Here is a 17,066-nt window from a genome sequence, read left to right on the forward strand (position 1 = left end):
ACAGGAGAATAAAACCAGCTACATTTTCATGATTATCAGGAAGCAGACCCAATTCTGGAGGATGTGCCCTGGAAAGCCCATTATGGCCCAAATGGGAAGTTGCATGGTTTGCTTTGACCAGGTTGGGCCACTGCCATCCACATGATGGATAAAATGGGGCTCTGAAATGAGTGTTCTAGTCTGGAACCATCTCCTGATCTTGGAGAGCGGGGAAGTGAAGATTGCTGGTTGGATAGGGGTGGGGGTGTTGATATGGTGCAATTAGGAGAGTGACCAGAGTAGAAGATCTCCTCTATTGGTGGTGGTGATCTCTGAGGTGACGTCAGTATGGGGAGCTGAGATCTTTAAATTGGTGCCAGATGAAGTGCCCTCAGTAGAGAGGGTGATACTGGAGAGAAAGTAGCTTCCATCAGTAATAAATCATCAGGGAATATTGGTGCCTTAACTGCCAATGCCAGCTCTGATGTCAGTACTGAGATTTTCAGCACCGAGGCATCTATCCCAGTCCCAGGTTCTGGTGTGACCTTGAGGCCCTTTGATGCAGAGTCAGAGATTGAACAGCGTCACTTGCCCCTATAGTATGAAAGGGCATTGTGCTCAGTAGAGCTAGGAGAAATATTTTTGAAAATTGTTTACTTGCTGGAAAATACAGCTTTTGTCAACTCTAAACTATTCAAGAATTTGACCCAAAATTGACCCAAATAGTTTTGGCCAATCTTTTTTGGGGTGGTGGGAGGGGTAGATTCACAAGGGGACTTAAGCACTATTCACAAAATGATTGGAGGAAGAGGAGCCTCCTTTATAACCTTTACCCCAATAATTAGGGAAGTCACCTAGATGGGGGGTTCAAGTCCCTGAACCCTGAAAGGCAAAGTGGGGGGACTTGAACCTGGGTCTCCCACATACCAGGTGAGTGCTCCAATCCCGGGGCTAAAGGTTATAAGGAAAGCAAGCAGCAAAACCACCACCGCTACCTTCTCCTCCAGCCGTTTTGTGAATCTAGACATTGATTTTCTTTTGCCTTTATTTTAAAAATGCCCAGAAACTAAACATTTCATTTCAGCACAAATCAAATTTAGTTTTTTGTTGACTTAAATTTGCTGAAATTTTTCAGAATTTTTAGTTTCGGTTCAACCTGAACTACAATTCTCCCCCCCCAGAATTGCCTGTGAACGAAAATAAAAAGATAAATAAAATCAGTTATTCACACAGCTCTAGTGCTCTTTTCTTGGGAAGAGAGCAATAAATAAATAAATAAATAAAAGAGCTGCTCTTAGGCCACAACTTTCCCTTTCTTTGGGGAAGGCCACTGCTGGGAACCCTGGTTAGTCCGGTGCTCTGATACCTTTCCACAGCATGGTTCCAGTCTTCAATGCCAGAGCAGCCATTAGTACTGAAGTGGTCCTTGGCTGCTGTTACTTATAGCTTGTGGGTGCTGGGTCAGATTTTTTTTTTTTTTTTTTTTACCAGTACCAGTCTTGGAAGTCACACCCAAGCTGACAGACTGGGACACAGAGGTTGATGCCAGTTCTTCTGGATGTGAACTTCCTCCCAAACTGCTCCAGAAGATGTAATTTCAGCCAAGTATCGCTGAATTTTCATGAGCTTGAGGAAAATGATGGGCAGATGGAGCATCAGTCGGGCACATGGCTCTCACTGACAAAACAAACAATGGCTATGATCGTCTGTAAGGGATTGAAACAGTCACAAGACAAGCACAGGGTTTAAAGCACAAAGGTTTTGAATCCACCACTGAAGAGGTGTTGGCACAAAGCAAAAAGCTAATTGTTTTCCTCCTTCTTAAGGGGACTGAATTTAAGGAAAGGTTTTAAAAGAAAAAGAAATAAAGGGGGAACTTACAGGAAAATAAAGCTATAGGAAATGTGCTAGGAAGTAGCAGGCAGACAGAGTTTGGGCCCGCCTCACTGTCATGTACAGTAAGATGGAGCTGAGAGATGCTGGCAGGTGCTCTGCCCATTATGCTACCTGGTGAGGAGGCTCAGAAGCATGCAGGGCACAAGTGCAACCCAAAAAACCACTGTTGTTCAAAGATATCACATGAGGCATATGCACACCTGGAGAGTGATCCACAGAGACAAATGAAGAATCTTAGCTCTTACTGATCACTTGTAGTTCTGATTCTCTGCACCAATCCTAGTCATATGGCAATCCAATCTGTTTATATGAGCACAGTTTCAGTTTTCCCCTCTAGAAATATTATTGATGAACAGAGCCTGTAAATTTCCTTAAATAGAGCCTCTTAATAATCCCACTTGTTTGAAAGATGAAGAGATCTCAGGCAGCATAACTAAGTAACTGATGACATCTGAATGACATGCTGCGAAGCAGAAAAAGCAGGTTTTAAGTAAATTAGATAACCTAACTTGTTCCTTTCCTTTCAACATCCTCTGAGGCATTTCTGAAATCCCTATGAACAGGAATTAATAATTCATCAGTATAAAAATCATTGAATGACACAAAACGCATATTTATGGTAAGATTCATTAACTCAGCAAAGTATGACCATCTTGAAACCTGGACTGTATGAAGTTACATTTGAGTAACTCAATGAAGACCTACAAAGTGGAAAAACATGGTTTATGCCTTTTTGCTTTTGTATAATGGGTAAGTTCTTTTAAACAGTTTTTTTTTTCCTGTTTTTTTCCTTAAAAATATCAAGTCTTTTCTTCGTGATGCATTAATTGAAATCAGTAATTTCAATACTGACACCAATGGGGCTACTCAGTGCGTAAAGGTAGTCACAGGCATGTTTCTAGGATTGGGACCTAAGATTGTAATCATCTCTGTGTGTTTGCATAGGGCCAGATCAACTTGTAGGTCAATGAAAACATTTAGACGACAGTGAGTTCTTCTGTCATGACTAGGAAAGACGACGGGACTTTTTGGAAGTTATCACATTATCTTTCTGGAAGCTTACTACTGCTGCTTTGATGGATTGATTCCAGAAAATTATGGAAAGCTTTTTGGAGAACCTATGTTGTCTCCATTTTCACATAATCAAAATAATCACGAAGAATTATCATTAGAAAAATCACTTGATTTTACTGCATAATTTAGCAAATGAATTGCAATTATTAAATGCATTATTTTAACCGAGTGTTGCCCTCAATTGCCTTCTTTTGGAATAGCCTAGTACTCAACAGAATTTTGTTTATAGTTTTTAGCATGTTTTAGTTAGATGGCAACCTGTATAACCAAACCTATTATTTAGATTTTAAGCTTTGAGGTGCCTGATGGCAGTATTTTCAACAACACTGCAGTGGGATTTAGGGGGAAAAAAAAACAATATAAGGGTCACCCATCCCCAACTATAAGTATGACAGCATGCTCTTATTCAACATTAAAGTTTCTAGTAGCCCAAGCTGTAATGTCTAAGAAGAGTATCACCAAAATATCGTCTCTTCAAAAATACGATATGAATTCTCCTTTTGTATTGAATGATACAAAAAGCACTTCAATGAACAAAGTTTCTAATCACTTCATCCACATCAATGAAGAGCTCCAAAAGTTAACAGAAATGCTACTTAGGAATTTAGGACAAGTGGTAAAGCATTTAATTTAAATTTGGCCAGGACTTCAGTGCCAATCAATACCCCTGTTCTTGAAAAAGTTGCACAGGATTTTAAAGATGAGTGGCGAAGCTCTCAGTTTTATATCTCCCCCATACTACCATCATCATGAGGCACTGAATCAATACTGCCTCAGTGAGGAGCCCGATTCATATTCTTCTGTGGGTTTTTTTGTTTGTTTGTTTTTTGATGGATAGCTTTTACAACTGTACAGCAAGGCTCCTTTCACATTAGTAAAATCATTAAAAAACCTTATCAATTCTAAATTACATTTCTAAACCCATGATCTTAAAACAGTATGTTTTGAAAGAGATCGTCTCTTACCTTTATTTTAGCAGTGTATTCACCCCTACCTCCAAAAAGGCCAAGACCACCAAGTAAAATGTCAGTATCGGCATAGAAACGGATAGCTTCCACTGAATGGGCTGAATAACCCCAACCTCCTCCATGACCTACAAGGAACAAATAATTATAGGTCTATATAGAACCAGATTTGTGGAATGAAATTCTGTTTGTTGAGCAACATTATACTGAGTACATACTTTCAAATCTGTTAACCACACTATAATCTTCTTTGGAATAAACTTTCATTACTGCTTGAGTCTCCTCCTCTGTATTTGCTACACCCATTTTTAAGTCCTGCATAGCAGCCAATGTATCAAGACAACCTGAAAGAAATTAAAAAGAAATATTCAATTTCTGTAACTGGAAACCACAGTTGGTGGAACTATGATGGAAAGCTGAATGCTCCTAAAGAAAAAAGGTATCAGCAGCACCATCATCTTGCCCCTCACCCACATAAGCATACTGTAGCAGAAGAATAGAACTTTGCCTCCAATTATACTTGAAGAAGTCACTGTGGTAAAATATACAGCCTTACCACCGAAGGCAACTCTTTTTACTAAGAATTTGTTCTCAATAAACTAAGAAATATTTGACTAAACCTGTTATGTGGCCAATGGCATAGAACCTCTCAACAACAGCCTTACATACACATTCCTCCTTTGGCATCAGGTATGCTTTATATACATAAGTAAAATGAAGAGTTAAAGCAGAAGTTTCTCACCTGACTTTCAGTCTCTACATATTCTTATCAAATGGGTCAAGAATCAACAGTAAGATCAGGATGGAGAAACAACATGTAGAAAACAGATTAGCTGCAGGAACAGGCATCCTAGCTGAAGTTAAGTATAGCTCTATGCACTTAATCCATTTGAGAGAGTCTCTGCTTAGAAATAGAGCTGGTCAGAATTTTTCTGGCAAAATTAAGTTTCGTAGGAACATGCTGATGTGCTAAAGTGAAATATTCCAAGGTCAACAGCTCCATGGCTGGAGTCTTGTCTCTGGGGGCTGCTAAATCCCTTTCTCCATGGCAGACAGCCTCCCACCTCTCCAGGCGGGTGTCTCAGGCATAAAATGTCAATTTTTGTCTATAATGCTTCAAGGTAGATGCCTTCATTGAGTGAAGGAGAATTATCAGCATTCTGTATGCATAAAAAAGAGTCTATACAGATTAGGAAATTATCCTCCAGTCAGATTTAGATTCTGCAACTGACCTCCATTTTATAGGAAAAGAGGAAGCAGGTGAGGAGTTTCCTTGGACAACTCTAGGAGTTCTAAATACTGTTGTTGATGTGGCCATGTGGCAAACCGTGAAAATATTTTCCCTGTCTAACTGGTGCAATATAAAGGAGTTGTTTATTCTCTTGACACAAAGAGTTCTATCTTTGCATGGCCAATCAGTGAAAGCTGTCACAAAGGAACAGAATGTATGTAGAAGTATGCATTCTTCAAATTTAGAGCTGCAAACCAGTCATTTTACAGCAATGAAGAAATGGAGATCCCCTAAAGTGGTCATCCTGAACTTCAAGTTCTTGATTATCTTATTTGTTCCTCAGGTATAGAATGGTTCTCGGACTTCCTACTTTCTTGGGGATGAGAAAACAACAGGTGTAAAATTCCTGTTCTTGGTGTTCTAGTAGGACTTATTCTATGGTACCTTTGACAGGAGCAAGTCAAATTCTTCCAGGAGGACCTTCTCATAAGAAGCGTTCCTGCAGAGGGAGGGGAGGACAGTTGTGAGGAGGCCTGGTGCCAAACTGGATGGAAAGTGGGTCAAGGACAGTCTCCCAGATTCAGCAACTGGAAATAATCACACATCAGGTGGTGTAAAAGAAGGATAAATGAGGACTGAAAGGAGCGAACAGAATGGAATTAGATGGGGAAAATAGGTGTGTGTGTCTATTGGGTGCACCATCAAATCCACTTCTTACAAACAGATGAAGTGGTCTGGGGTTGATGATTGTTGAGGATGCTGGCTCCTTTATTGTTGTTAAGGCCTCCTATGATAGGTGGGTCTTGAAAGGGACTGGAATCTTCTCTGTGAAGAGAATCACTGCCAAATTAAGACTGTCCCATCTATAGAACGTGAAATTGGGTAAGGATGGTAGGTATCTATAAAAAAGGTCAAGGGCTAAGAAAGACCACAAGATCTAGCAGTGACCCTAGTGGACTTCATTTTCTCTAGCACCATGTTATCTGCACCACTGAAGGGGTCGTGGTCTACAGATAAGGCCTCAATGTTTCCCAGACCACATTAGGAATACCTTGCCATTATAGCCTGGCAACTTCCCACTCTCATGTCTAAGTAGCCTGAAAAATAAAACCTGAATCGAAAGTCATCCAAGTCTTCTACCTTCCCCACCTTTGGGTGCTGAATAAAGAGATCTGGGCCATTTTAATCCATCCTGGGCTACAGATACCACAAGGGAATTGGGGACAGGGGTTACCCCAAAAATGGAATTCCTCAAAGAGAACTGGGATACATACAGTGTGTTCTACTACAGACCTATGAGGTGGAAGCCGGTTTCAATCACAACTTATGGCTAATGGGGATTGTGTTTTTTTTTTCCCTTCAGCCTGGGTCTGTAAGATGCCAACAAGAGATCTGTTGATTTCCACTGTACAAGTACCTTTTTCCAGATTTAGGCTCTTTATGTGAAGATGGCAAACTGTTTGAAAACATCAGGTGATGACATGACAGTAAATCTTACGTTTTCATCAGGTGAGGTGATCTCTACATTATATCCATCAGCAGATTGGTCAGTGTCCTAAGGGATACCCTCTTCCAAAATAACCCATATCCTAGTCTTCCATTAGTCGATGTGTCAGGTCCCTGAAAGGGACAGCAAGCTGAACTGGTATAATTTGTAGGTATCAGAACAGCCAGTACTAGTGCCAACAGTTGTGGTGTCTTCACCAGTGCCAAAGAAGTGGAGACATCTCTTCTAGAGTGCGAGTCAGATGGTGCCCAGGGTTTTAGCTTAGCTGCTTCAAAATGGGCCTAAATTGACCCTTGTATGAAAAGCCATGTAAGCAGCTATACAGGATCTTGAAGCATCTCCTTCCAAGAGACATCTGGGATAGGGTGAAAAATGGGCTGAAATGTACTGAGACACAGAGCATGGCATTGGGGACCCATGAGCCTGCCTTAGAACGCACCAAGGCTGTTCCTTACTACTTCCATAAACTGGAAGAATCTGGCCAGAGGGCTGGGAAATGGGCTGTGTCTTCAAGAGAGGATACCAGGATCCCTGCCAGAAGTACTAAGACATGGAGACACAGTGTCCTGGATACTGGAAGAAGATCGAGATCCTCTGACATCAGTGCCAACTCATCCTACACAGATTGATTTGGCAGCAATGGCTCCCAAATTGGGATGCTTGGTGTAGAAAAGTGGGTAAGTTCTCTCATGCCAAAATGTTTCCTCTTCTCCTTATTTTTGGAAGAAGTTTTGTGGAAGTAGAAGTCAGTGCTAAGAAATAGGGTTGACACTGGCACAGAAGCAGATAGTATACCTTTTCTGGGTGGTTCTGATACCAAGGCAGGAGCAAGTGCCAGAATAGCTGGTGCCATCAAGGTTGCCATCACTGTGAGGTCATGGGGGCTTCTCTTGGGTATGGTGCTGCAAGATGCTGACATGAGATAGTGCCTCTGGCAGTCGGTAATGAAAATAAACCCAGATCCTGCAGCCAACTCTGATACCTGCAAGTGTCTCATAGGCACAGAAGGCAAGGACGTCAGCAAAATATAGGGATATGCACAAGAGACTGTTCTGGGGGCAAATATCTTGGCTTCAGGGCCTCAGAGGACTTACAGGCCTGTAGCCTCAAGTCCCTGCAGGTCTGAGGGGTGAATGTCTTCGAAATGACACATAGGGCCAGAAAGTGAGACTCCTCCAAGCACACCAGATATGTGACATGTAAGTATTACCATGGGGAAGAAAACCCAAATGTACAAATATGGAAGGGGGGATAATTGGCCTGGCAGCCGCACTGCTGAAAAGGATCTGGGAGATGTGATGGATCACAACTTCAGCATGAGTCAACAATGCAATGCTGTTGCAAAAAAAAAAAGCAAATGCAATTTTGGGTTGCATTAACAGAGGCATAGCATACAAGCCACAGAAGGTGATAGTACAGCTCTACTCAGTGCTGATTAGGCCACAGCTGGAGTAGTGTGTCCAGTTTTGGTCACAGCTGTATAGAAAGGATGCAGAGAAATTGGAAAGGATCTAGAGGTGAGCAACAAAGATGATCAAAGGGATGGAATGCAAGCCATATGAGTAAAGGCTGAAGGAACCAGTTATGGTTAGTTTGGAAAAGAGGAGATTAAGGCTGGACAGGTGTGCCCTGAGCCCCACCAGAGGGCAGAAACCACAAGCTCCCCTCCCAGCCAGTCTGTTATGAGGAGAAGGGGGCGGGGACAGCAAGCCCCGCGAGCTGCACTTTTAACTGTAAAAGAGCTGTATGTGGCTCACAAGCTGCAGTTTGGCCACCCTGTCATACAGTCTGACCTGTATAACACAAGCCACAGAATTTCACCTAGTAATTCCAGCATCATGCCCATATCTTGTGGTTGAGTTGGAGAATATTCTTAGACAGACATCTGATCTTTATTTGAAAGTTTTAAGTGATAGAGAACAAAAAGATCCCTTGTTAAGTTGTTCAAATGGTTATCCTCATGGTTAAAAATGGTTATCCTCACTTTAGTTTCAGTTTGAATGTGTCTAGCTGGACATTGTTATACCTTTTGTTCGCCAGATTACAGAGCCTTCTATTAAGGGGAAATTCTATTTTACCTGTGAACTTTCATTCTAAGACTCTCCATATCAGACAGTTGTCAGTCAGCATGCCCTATCTCATACAACTGATATATACAACACACACACAGCTCGCATTTGTGTATATATAAAAAAACAGAGCTCTCTCTTCCTCTGGAATCTGCTACAACATCCTACAGAGGGTAACTTTTACGCTTGGGTCTTAAAGGTACTTCTGAAGAGCCATTTGCCCGGGGGGGGGGGGAGTTCCTGTCTTTGGAAGGTTGCAACAAACAACATTTATTCTGTTTTTTGAACAATCTACTAAATACATTTCCAAGACCATTTTGTATTTGCTACTCTAACCGTTAAAGCAGTTCACCCATAGCCTAAGCCCTGATAGCATTGGCAGGAAGACTGAAAAGGGGGACAAACCCATTTGATTTGATTACCATTAATGTTTGGCAAAGGGGCTACAAATGTTGGAAAAAAAGGAATCAAAACAAAAAACCTGGAAAGCCACCAGACTAAGTACTGGTTTCTTAAATTGAGGTCTTCTATCCATAACTCTGTCTCCATAATAGTACTAAGACACAAAAGATAAATAAATAAGTGTTTTCCAACAGCCTGAAGGCTATAACTGAAGGGAAGGTTACTCACCCTGTGCAGTAAATGCAGTTCGAGATTTGTGTGCCAATGGGTGCTCAACTTCAGATGTGCTTACACCCAATGTACCTTTGATCAAAATTTTTTGGTAGCAGTCCCCAATTGACCTGCACATGCACCCTACGCTTCCTTGTACCCTGCACTGACGCTACAAAGGCCTGTGCAGTCAAATTGCCCTCAGTTCCTTCTCCACCGCAAAGTCCCCAAAGGAAACTATGAAGAGGAGGAGAAGGAAAGACTGTAGTGGAGCATTCATGGTGACACACATCACAAAGAATCCCGGTTACTGCAAAGGGTGAATAACCTCTCCCTATTTGAGTAGTGTCCCCATAGGTGCTTCATTTCAGGTGACTACCACGCAGCATTCACAACAGTAGGAGGGGGATTTGGAATCACGTCCAAGACTGACAACAAGGCTGTATTTCAAAGGCAGCATCTGATCTTGAAGACTAGACTACTGCACAATTTCTAGAAAAGGTATGTACTGACATCCAAGTTACAGCCTTGCAAATGTCCAGAACTGGAACGTGTTTGAGCAGCATCACAGAGGTAGAGCGAGACCACCTAGAATGGGCTAACATCTTAAGAGGGTGAATTTCAGCAGATTTGTAGCACTATATAATACAATCAGAAATTTACCTGGAGAACATTTGGGTGGAAACTGCTGAACCTTTAGACAAACCCACAATGGATACACACAGACTGGGTGAGCTTCTAAATTACTTTGTTCTGCCCAGATAAAAGGCTGATGCCTTCCTAACATCCAAGGTGGGAAATGGACTGAATACGTTTTGGGGAAAATATCAGAAGATGGATGACTGGGTTAATATGAAACTCAGACAACAAACTCAAGTTAAAGTTTTGAATGTGGAAATAAAGAAACTGTGTCCTTGAAAAATACTGGAAATGTGGTCCACCATTAGATCTCTTATTTCTTCAACCCTTTGAGCAGAGGTAATAGACACAACAAGGCAGCTTTCATAGATAAATTAATGAGGGAAGAAGAAACAATTAGCTCAGAGAGAGGATTCATAAGGCATTTAAATACTTGGCAGTGGGTTCCTTAACCTTGAGGGGGAAAATTACCTAATCTTCTGAGCAACCTCAGTTGTGGGATAAGCAAAACACTGAATCCCTCAATCAAGCAACAAAAAGCTGTTATGGCTGTCTGGTATACCCTGATGGAACCTGAATAATCCAGTCTTTAACTCTAGAAAGTCGTCCAAAACAGTCGAGAGGATGAGTGAGTAGGTGGAGAACATCTCTGATCACACCTAATGCTGTATCTTTCCCAGTCATGAAGGTAAGTGAATCTTGTGGATTCCTTTCTACTGTTCATTAATACCTGTTGTACCACCTCAAAACAGGAAATCTCTAGGCCTGTAGTCCATCAAGGAGCCAAACTCTGAGATGAAGAATCCTCAGGTTGGAGTGAAACATTCATCCAGCATATTGAGAAAGGAGATGAAGAATGGATGGAAGAGTGACTGCTTGACAAACAGCTGGGTGAATTAGGTAAGGATACCAGATCTGTCTGGGCCATGTGTGAACTATTAATATGATTTTAACCTTGCCATGCTTGATTTTGTTTATCACCCTCAGAATCGGGGTGGTGGAGGAAATGCATACAGAAGGCATCACGTTCAAGGAACAAAAAAGTGAGGCTCAACGAGTGAGGGCCTGATCACCCTCTCCTGCCCTGCAACAAAATCATCTGCATTTCTTGTAACAGTGGCAAAGAGGTCTATGTCCAGAACTCCCCAATTCAGAAATATTTGATTGAGTATTCAAGAGTCCAACTCCCATTCAGTCCTGGGAGAGGTGTCTGCTGAGATAATAGGCCATCGTATTTCGTACCTGGGAAATAAGCAGAAGTAGTTACTCACCTTATGCAGTAACAATGGTTCTTTGAGACGTGTCCTCCTATGGATGCTCCACTGTAGGTGTGTTTGCATCCCTGTACTGATCGAACAACTTCAGCAGCAGTGTCCGTTAAGCCTACATATTCACTGTCTCTCCTCGAGCCCCACCACAAGGGTAGTTACCGTGCACAGGCTAACTCCACTCACTTCCTTCTCTACCACAGTCATTGCCAAGAACTCCAAAACAGAGGGGAGGAGGGTAGATTGTGGAGCATCCAGAGACACACACATCTTGAAGAACCATCATTACTGCAGAAGGTAAGTAACGTCTTCTTCAAGTAGTGTCCCTATAGGTGCTCCACTGTAGGTGACTCCTGAGCAGTATCCCCTCTGGAGGGCAGGGACTTCAGAGTCAGGTCAGTTATAGATGACAGCACTGTGGAGCCAAAGATGGCAGCAGAAGCAGAGAACTTCCAGTGATCACATAATGTTCGATGAAGGTGTGTACTCATGCCGCCGCTCTACAGATCTCTGAGACAGGGACATTCTTGAAGAAGGCAATGGATGAGGAAATTGACCTTGTGGAGCATGTATGAATGGTATCTGGAGGGGTCATATTGCAAACTTGGTAACGTTGTCTAATATAGCTCTGAAAGCCTTTGGGCTGATATTGCCCAGCCCATAAAGGACAGGAAAAGTCTGGGGGACTTCCTGAAGGCCTTCATCTTGCCCAGGTAGAAAGCTAGGGCTCTTCTGAAATTTAGAGTATGTTATATAGCCTCTCTGTTGTCTCGGTGAGGCTTGAGATAGAAGGTGAATCAATCGGTTCAATTTAAGGCCATCATCCAAGAAAGGCAGCTAGCAGCAAAGACAATGCTATGGTTTGCCCTTGACCAATATTGCTGCCAGATCCATCTCAATGGCAGTAGTGATGTGACATGCCTATCAACTCCCAACTCCTTCGGGAAACCTGTTGGGTTTCCCGACGGAGGTGCAGGCAATCATCCAAGATCTTCCCTTTGAGGGCATTGAGCTCTTTGCAGAGAAACTGTTCATGACGTGACTTGGGCAGCTGCTCAGTAAAACTGTTCAGTTTCAACTAATTCTCGTAATCATATTTTGCTATAAGCGCTTGGTAGCTGGTGATCTGAAACTGAAGCATGGCCGAGGAGTACATCCTCCTCCCAAATAAGTCCAAACGGTAGTCCCTATAGTAGGGAGTGGACCTCATGTGATGTTGACAGCCATGAGAATTGACAGCATCCACTACAATAGAGTTGGATGGAGGATGGGATAAGAGGAACTCTGTTTCTCTCGCAAGGATATAGTATTTTTTGTCTTCTTGCTTGCAAGTCTGTGCAACCCGACGCTGGAGTCTGACATATGGTTCTCGCAGGGTCGAGAAGGGCCTCATTGATAGGGAGGGACAATTTTGAAGAGGAAGATGAATGAAGGATGTCCAGGAGCTTGTGGTGCATATCCTTGACTTCCTCCAAAGTCCTGGACACCATGGCTAAGAAAGTGTGTCTCAGGGGCTCACACGTGGGACTAGAATCCCAAGATGCATGGGGGGTGGTATGCAGCCCAGAGGTCCCAGTATGGACACTTGGGTGGTGATGCCTATGGATGGCCGTAAGAGGATGGCACCAGTGGACCATCTGAAGATATGCCCATGGGCCCTGCTGGTATCGGGCCCCGTAGAGGGTTTGGGGGTAGTACAGAGATATCCCCTCCTCTGGTTTGCTATCTGAGTCCGCACTGGAAAGCAGGGGAACATGGCAAGGCAGTAGGGGAGATTACTGTGCTGGGTAGAGACTTGGTGCAGAAGTCCCAGTGCCGAGGAGAAGAGACTCGGCATGTCAGTTACACGAGGATCCTCGAGTGTCGGAATTCCAGCAGTGCCGACTAGCTCAGTGCCACAGTGGTGCTATGGGGGACAAATCTTGTTCACACTGGCCATTCAGGTACAGAATGAGGCGTCAGTACCAATGGGACATCGTGTACCAGTGGTGCCTTTGAGTGTTTGGTCCTGTCCTTCTCCTTAGGTGCCGTTGACTCTGTGCCCATACCCACTAGGTCTGTGGGCACATCAACAGTGCCTGTTACCGTAGTCTTCCTTGAGCCATGGGTACCACGCTTCCTTGGGTACCAGGCTTGGCCTGTCTCAGTGCTGATGGTACCATGGTTACCAAGCACGTTGGTGATAATTTGCAGCGAGCTCGCAGCTCACTCTGGGGACTTCACACTCTCTTTTTTGACTTACAAGAGAGGTTGGCGGAAGATTTCTTTACCCAAAAGCCCTTGGATGTTGAGGGATGTGGGGAAGACTCATGTCTGTGTGGAGACTCTTGGCACAGGTCCAGAGAATGTCTGAGTGCTGCCTTCATGAATATAATCTTCGGCCTCAGTTCTCTGTCCTTGGGAGACAGAGGTCTAAGCTGCTGACAGAAAGGGCACCTTTGAGGAATGTGTCCTTCCCCGAGACAACAAATGCACTGTGAATGCGTGTCTGTGATGGGGATACCCTCACTGCAGGCGAGGCACTTCTTGATGCCCATAGAACCGAGCACAGGCCACTGGGGAAGGAAGGACCCCCAGAAAGAAGGATGGAAATAAATAAATGCATATATAAGCCCTACGCGCTGACTAGCCTTGTGGCAGGACATGAGGAGAGAGCGCATATGCGGGCATAATGGACAGTGCTACCGAAGTTCTCTGATCTGCAACACAAGGATGCAAGCATAAACTACAGTGTAATACCGATAGGGACACTACTTGAAGATGAAGCAGATTTTAGTACACAGTTGTCTAAGTAGCAGTTCCTGAGTTTTATTGCTTCAGCACAAAGAGAAGGCAATCTGGCCCCTCCCCATCAATTGATATAGAACATGCAGGCTGTGTTGTCTGTCAAGAGCCTTATAGACTTGTTTCTGATTACAGTTAGGAAACAGACAGAGGCATTCCTGACTGCTTCAACTTGAGGTGGTTGATGTGCAACAGTGCCTCTTGGGTTGATCATTTGGCCTGAGTGGTACAGGCCCTAGATGTGCTTCACAGTCTATCAGTGATGCTTCTGTCATTATGGTGATGGAAGGAGGAGTTTGAATGAAAGAACTCCTGCACAAAACCTGACTGCGACTTGCCACAAATTGAGTTGTAGAAACAATTCTGAGCCAGCCCTGGACATATCAAAGGTGTAGCCTTGCACGAAGCATCAAAAAGGTACATGCTGCCATGTGTCCGAGCAATTGCAGACAATTTCTTTGTGATGTGTATCAGTTGGTTTGAATCTTTGAGATTAGACCTATTAACACCAGGAATCTGACTGTAGAAAGGTAAGGCCTGGATGATATTGCATCTAAGGAGGCCCCTATTTGTTGAACTGCAGTCCAAGTAGATTTCTCAACACTGAGCTGCAACCCTAGCTTGTGGAACAGAGACCACTCTTTGCGATAAGAATGGCAAACCTGATTGTAAGATTGGCCCTTGTATAGCCAGTCATCAAGATATGGAAATAGCTTATTTCCAATGCCTGGGTATAATTCTGTGACCATTGCTAACACCTTTGAAAACATCCTTGGGGCAGAAATGAGGCTGAATGGGAGCACTCAGTACTATCAGTGATCCAGACCTATCAGAAACTAAAGAAATTGCTTGCAAAATGGAGGAATCACATATGAAAATAGGTGTCCTGAAGTTCAGGAGCCGAAAACTAATCCCCCGGTTCCAAGGATGGGATTTTTGCTGCAACAGTCAACATTCTGATTTCACAAAGTTGTTTAGGAGTCTTAAATCTAAAATTGATCTCCATCCTCCATTCTTTTTCAGGGCCAGGAAATCGTTGGAGTAGAAGCCCTTCCCACTGTGCTGAGCTGGAACATTTTTACAGCACCTACGCAGAGACGGGAAACGACTTTCTGTCTTAAGAAAGACTCATGAGAGTGGTCCCTGAAGAGGCGTGGGTAAGAGGAAAAGGAGGTAAAAACAGATGGAATACCCTAATCTTGCAACTACCATCTGTCTGATGAAATCAACTCCCATGCAAACTGAAAACGGGAGAGGTGGTTTCCAAAAAAGGAGGGAGGCGGCAGAATGGTGCACATGCAGCTCAGTTCTATGGGATGTTTCAGGACCACGACCAACTTGTCATAATTGCCGTTTATATGTTGATGGGACTTAAGTAGTCGACACTGAAGAAACAGAGAGTTTCTTTATGAGTGCTTCATAAGGTCTCTGAAAAGCTGAAAATTATGTGGGGCAGGATCTCCTGAGATCTACTAAACCTTAATTTGTACGCAAGTGTGTAAATCCCAAGAGATCTCAAGGTGGCTCTGGAATACTTTAGGGCAGGGGTTGGCAACCTTTGGCACACGGCCCATCAAGGTAATCACAGAATCATAGAATATCAGGGTTGGAAGGGACCTCAGGAGGTCATCTAGTCCAACTCCCTGCTCAAAGCAGGACCAATCCCCAATTAAATCATCCCAGCCAGAGCTTTGTCAAGCCTGACCTTAAAAACTTCTAAGGAAGGAGATTCTACCACCTCCCTAGGTAATGCATTCCAGTGTTTCACCACCCTCATAGTGAAAAAGTTTTTCCTAATATCCAATCTAAACCTCCCTCACTGCAACTTGAGACCATTACTCCTTGTCCTGTCATCTTCTACCACTGAGAATAGTCTAGAACCATCCTCTTTGGAACCACCTCTCAGATAGTTGAAAGCAGCTATCAAATCCCCCTCATTCTTCTCTTCCATAGACTAAACAATCCCAGTTCCCTCAGCCTCTCCTCATAACTCATGTGTTCCAGACCCCTAATCATTTTTGTTGCCCTTCGCTGGACTTTCTCCAATTTATCCACATCCTTCTTGTAGTGTGGGGCCCAAAACTGGACACAGTACTCCAGATGAGGCCTCACCAATGTCGAATAGAGGGGGACGATCACGTCCCTCGATCTGCTCGCTATGCCCCTACTTATACATCCCAAAATGCCATTGGCCTTCTTGGCAACAAGGGCACACTGCTGACTCATATCCAGCTCCTCATCCACTGTCACCCCAGGTCCTTTTCCACAGAACTGCTGCCTAGCCATTCGGTCCCTAGTCTGTAGCGGTGCATTGGATTCTTCCGTCCTAAGTGCAGGACCCTGCACTTATCCTTGTTGAACCTCATCAGATTTCTTTTGGCCCAATCCTCCAATTTGTCTAGGTCCCTCTGTATCCTATCCCTACCTCGCACCCTATCTACCACTCCTCCTAGTTTAGTATCATCCGCAAATTTGCTGAGAGTGCAATCCGCACCATCCTCCAGATCATTTATGAAGGTATTGAACAAAACCGGCCCCAGGACCGATCCTTGGGGCACTCCACTTGATACCAGCTGCCAACTAGACATGGAGCCATTGATCACTACCCATTGATCACTACACTACCAATGATCACTACCATTGAGCCTGATAATCTAGACAACTTTCTACCCACCTTATAGTGCATTCATCCAGCCCATACTACTTTAACTTGCTGACAAGAATACTGTGGGAGACCGTGTCAAAAGCTTTGCTAAAGTCAAGAAACAATACATCCACTGCTTTCCCTTCATCCACAGAACCAGTAATCTCATCATAGAAAGCGATTAGATTAGTCAGGCATGATCTTCCCTTGGTGAATCCATGCTGACTGTTCCTGATCACTTTCCTCTGGTGTAAGAGCTTCAGGATAGACTCTTTGAGGACCTGCTCCATGATTTTTCCGGGGACTGAGGTGAGGCTGACTGGCCTATAGTTCCCAGGATCCTCCTTCTTCCCTTTTTTAAAGATTGGCACTACATTAGCCTTTCCACTGGCGGGCCA

General features: G+C 43.6%; 1 protein-coding gene across 14 annotated transcripts in view; it reads right to left on the reverse strand.

Moving 5' to 3' along the window:
* The window catches only part of MYCBP2 (MYC binding protein 2), a 414,963-nt gene that overhangs the window by 248,796 nt on the left and 149,101 nt on the right, over positions 1–17,066 (reverse strand). For all 14 annotated transcript variants that reach the window (XM_073347171.2, XM_073347218.2, XM_073347180.2 and 11 more), the window contains 2 exons: positions 4,133–4,258; positions 3,915–4,042 (listed from right to left, as the gene is read on the reverse strand). In XM_073347171.2, coding sequence (XP_073203272.1) covers positions 3,915–4,042; positions 4,133–4,258 — 254 coding nt within the window. The remainder of the gene's footprint in view (positions 1–3,914; positions 4,043–4,132; positions 4,259–17,066) is intronic.

Source organism: Lepidochelys kempii, chromosome 1 (genome assembly GCF_965140285.1).
Source record: "Lepidochelys kempii isolate rLepKem1 chromosome 1, rLepKem1.hap1, whole genome shotgun sequence".
NCBI classification, from domain to species: domain Eukaryota; kingdom Metazoa; phylum Chordata; order Testudines; family Cheloniidae; genus Lepidochelys; species Lepidochelys kempii.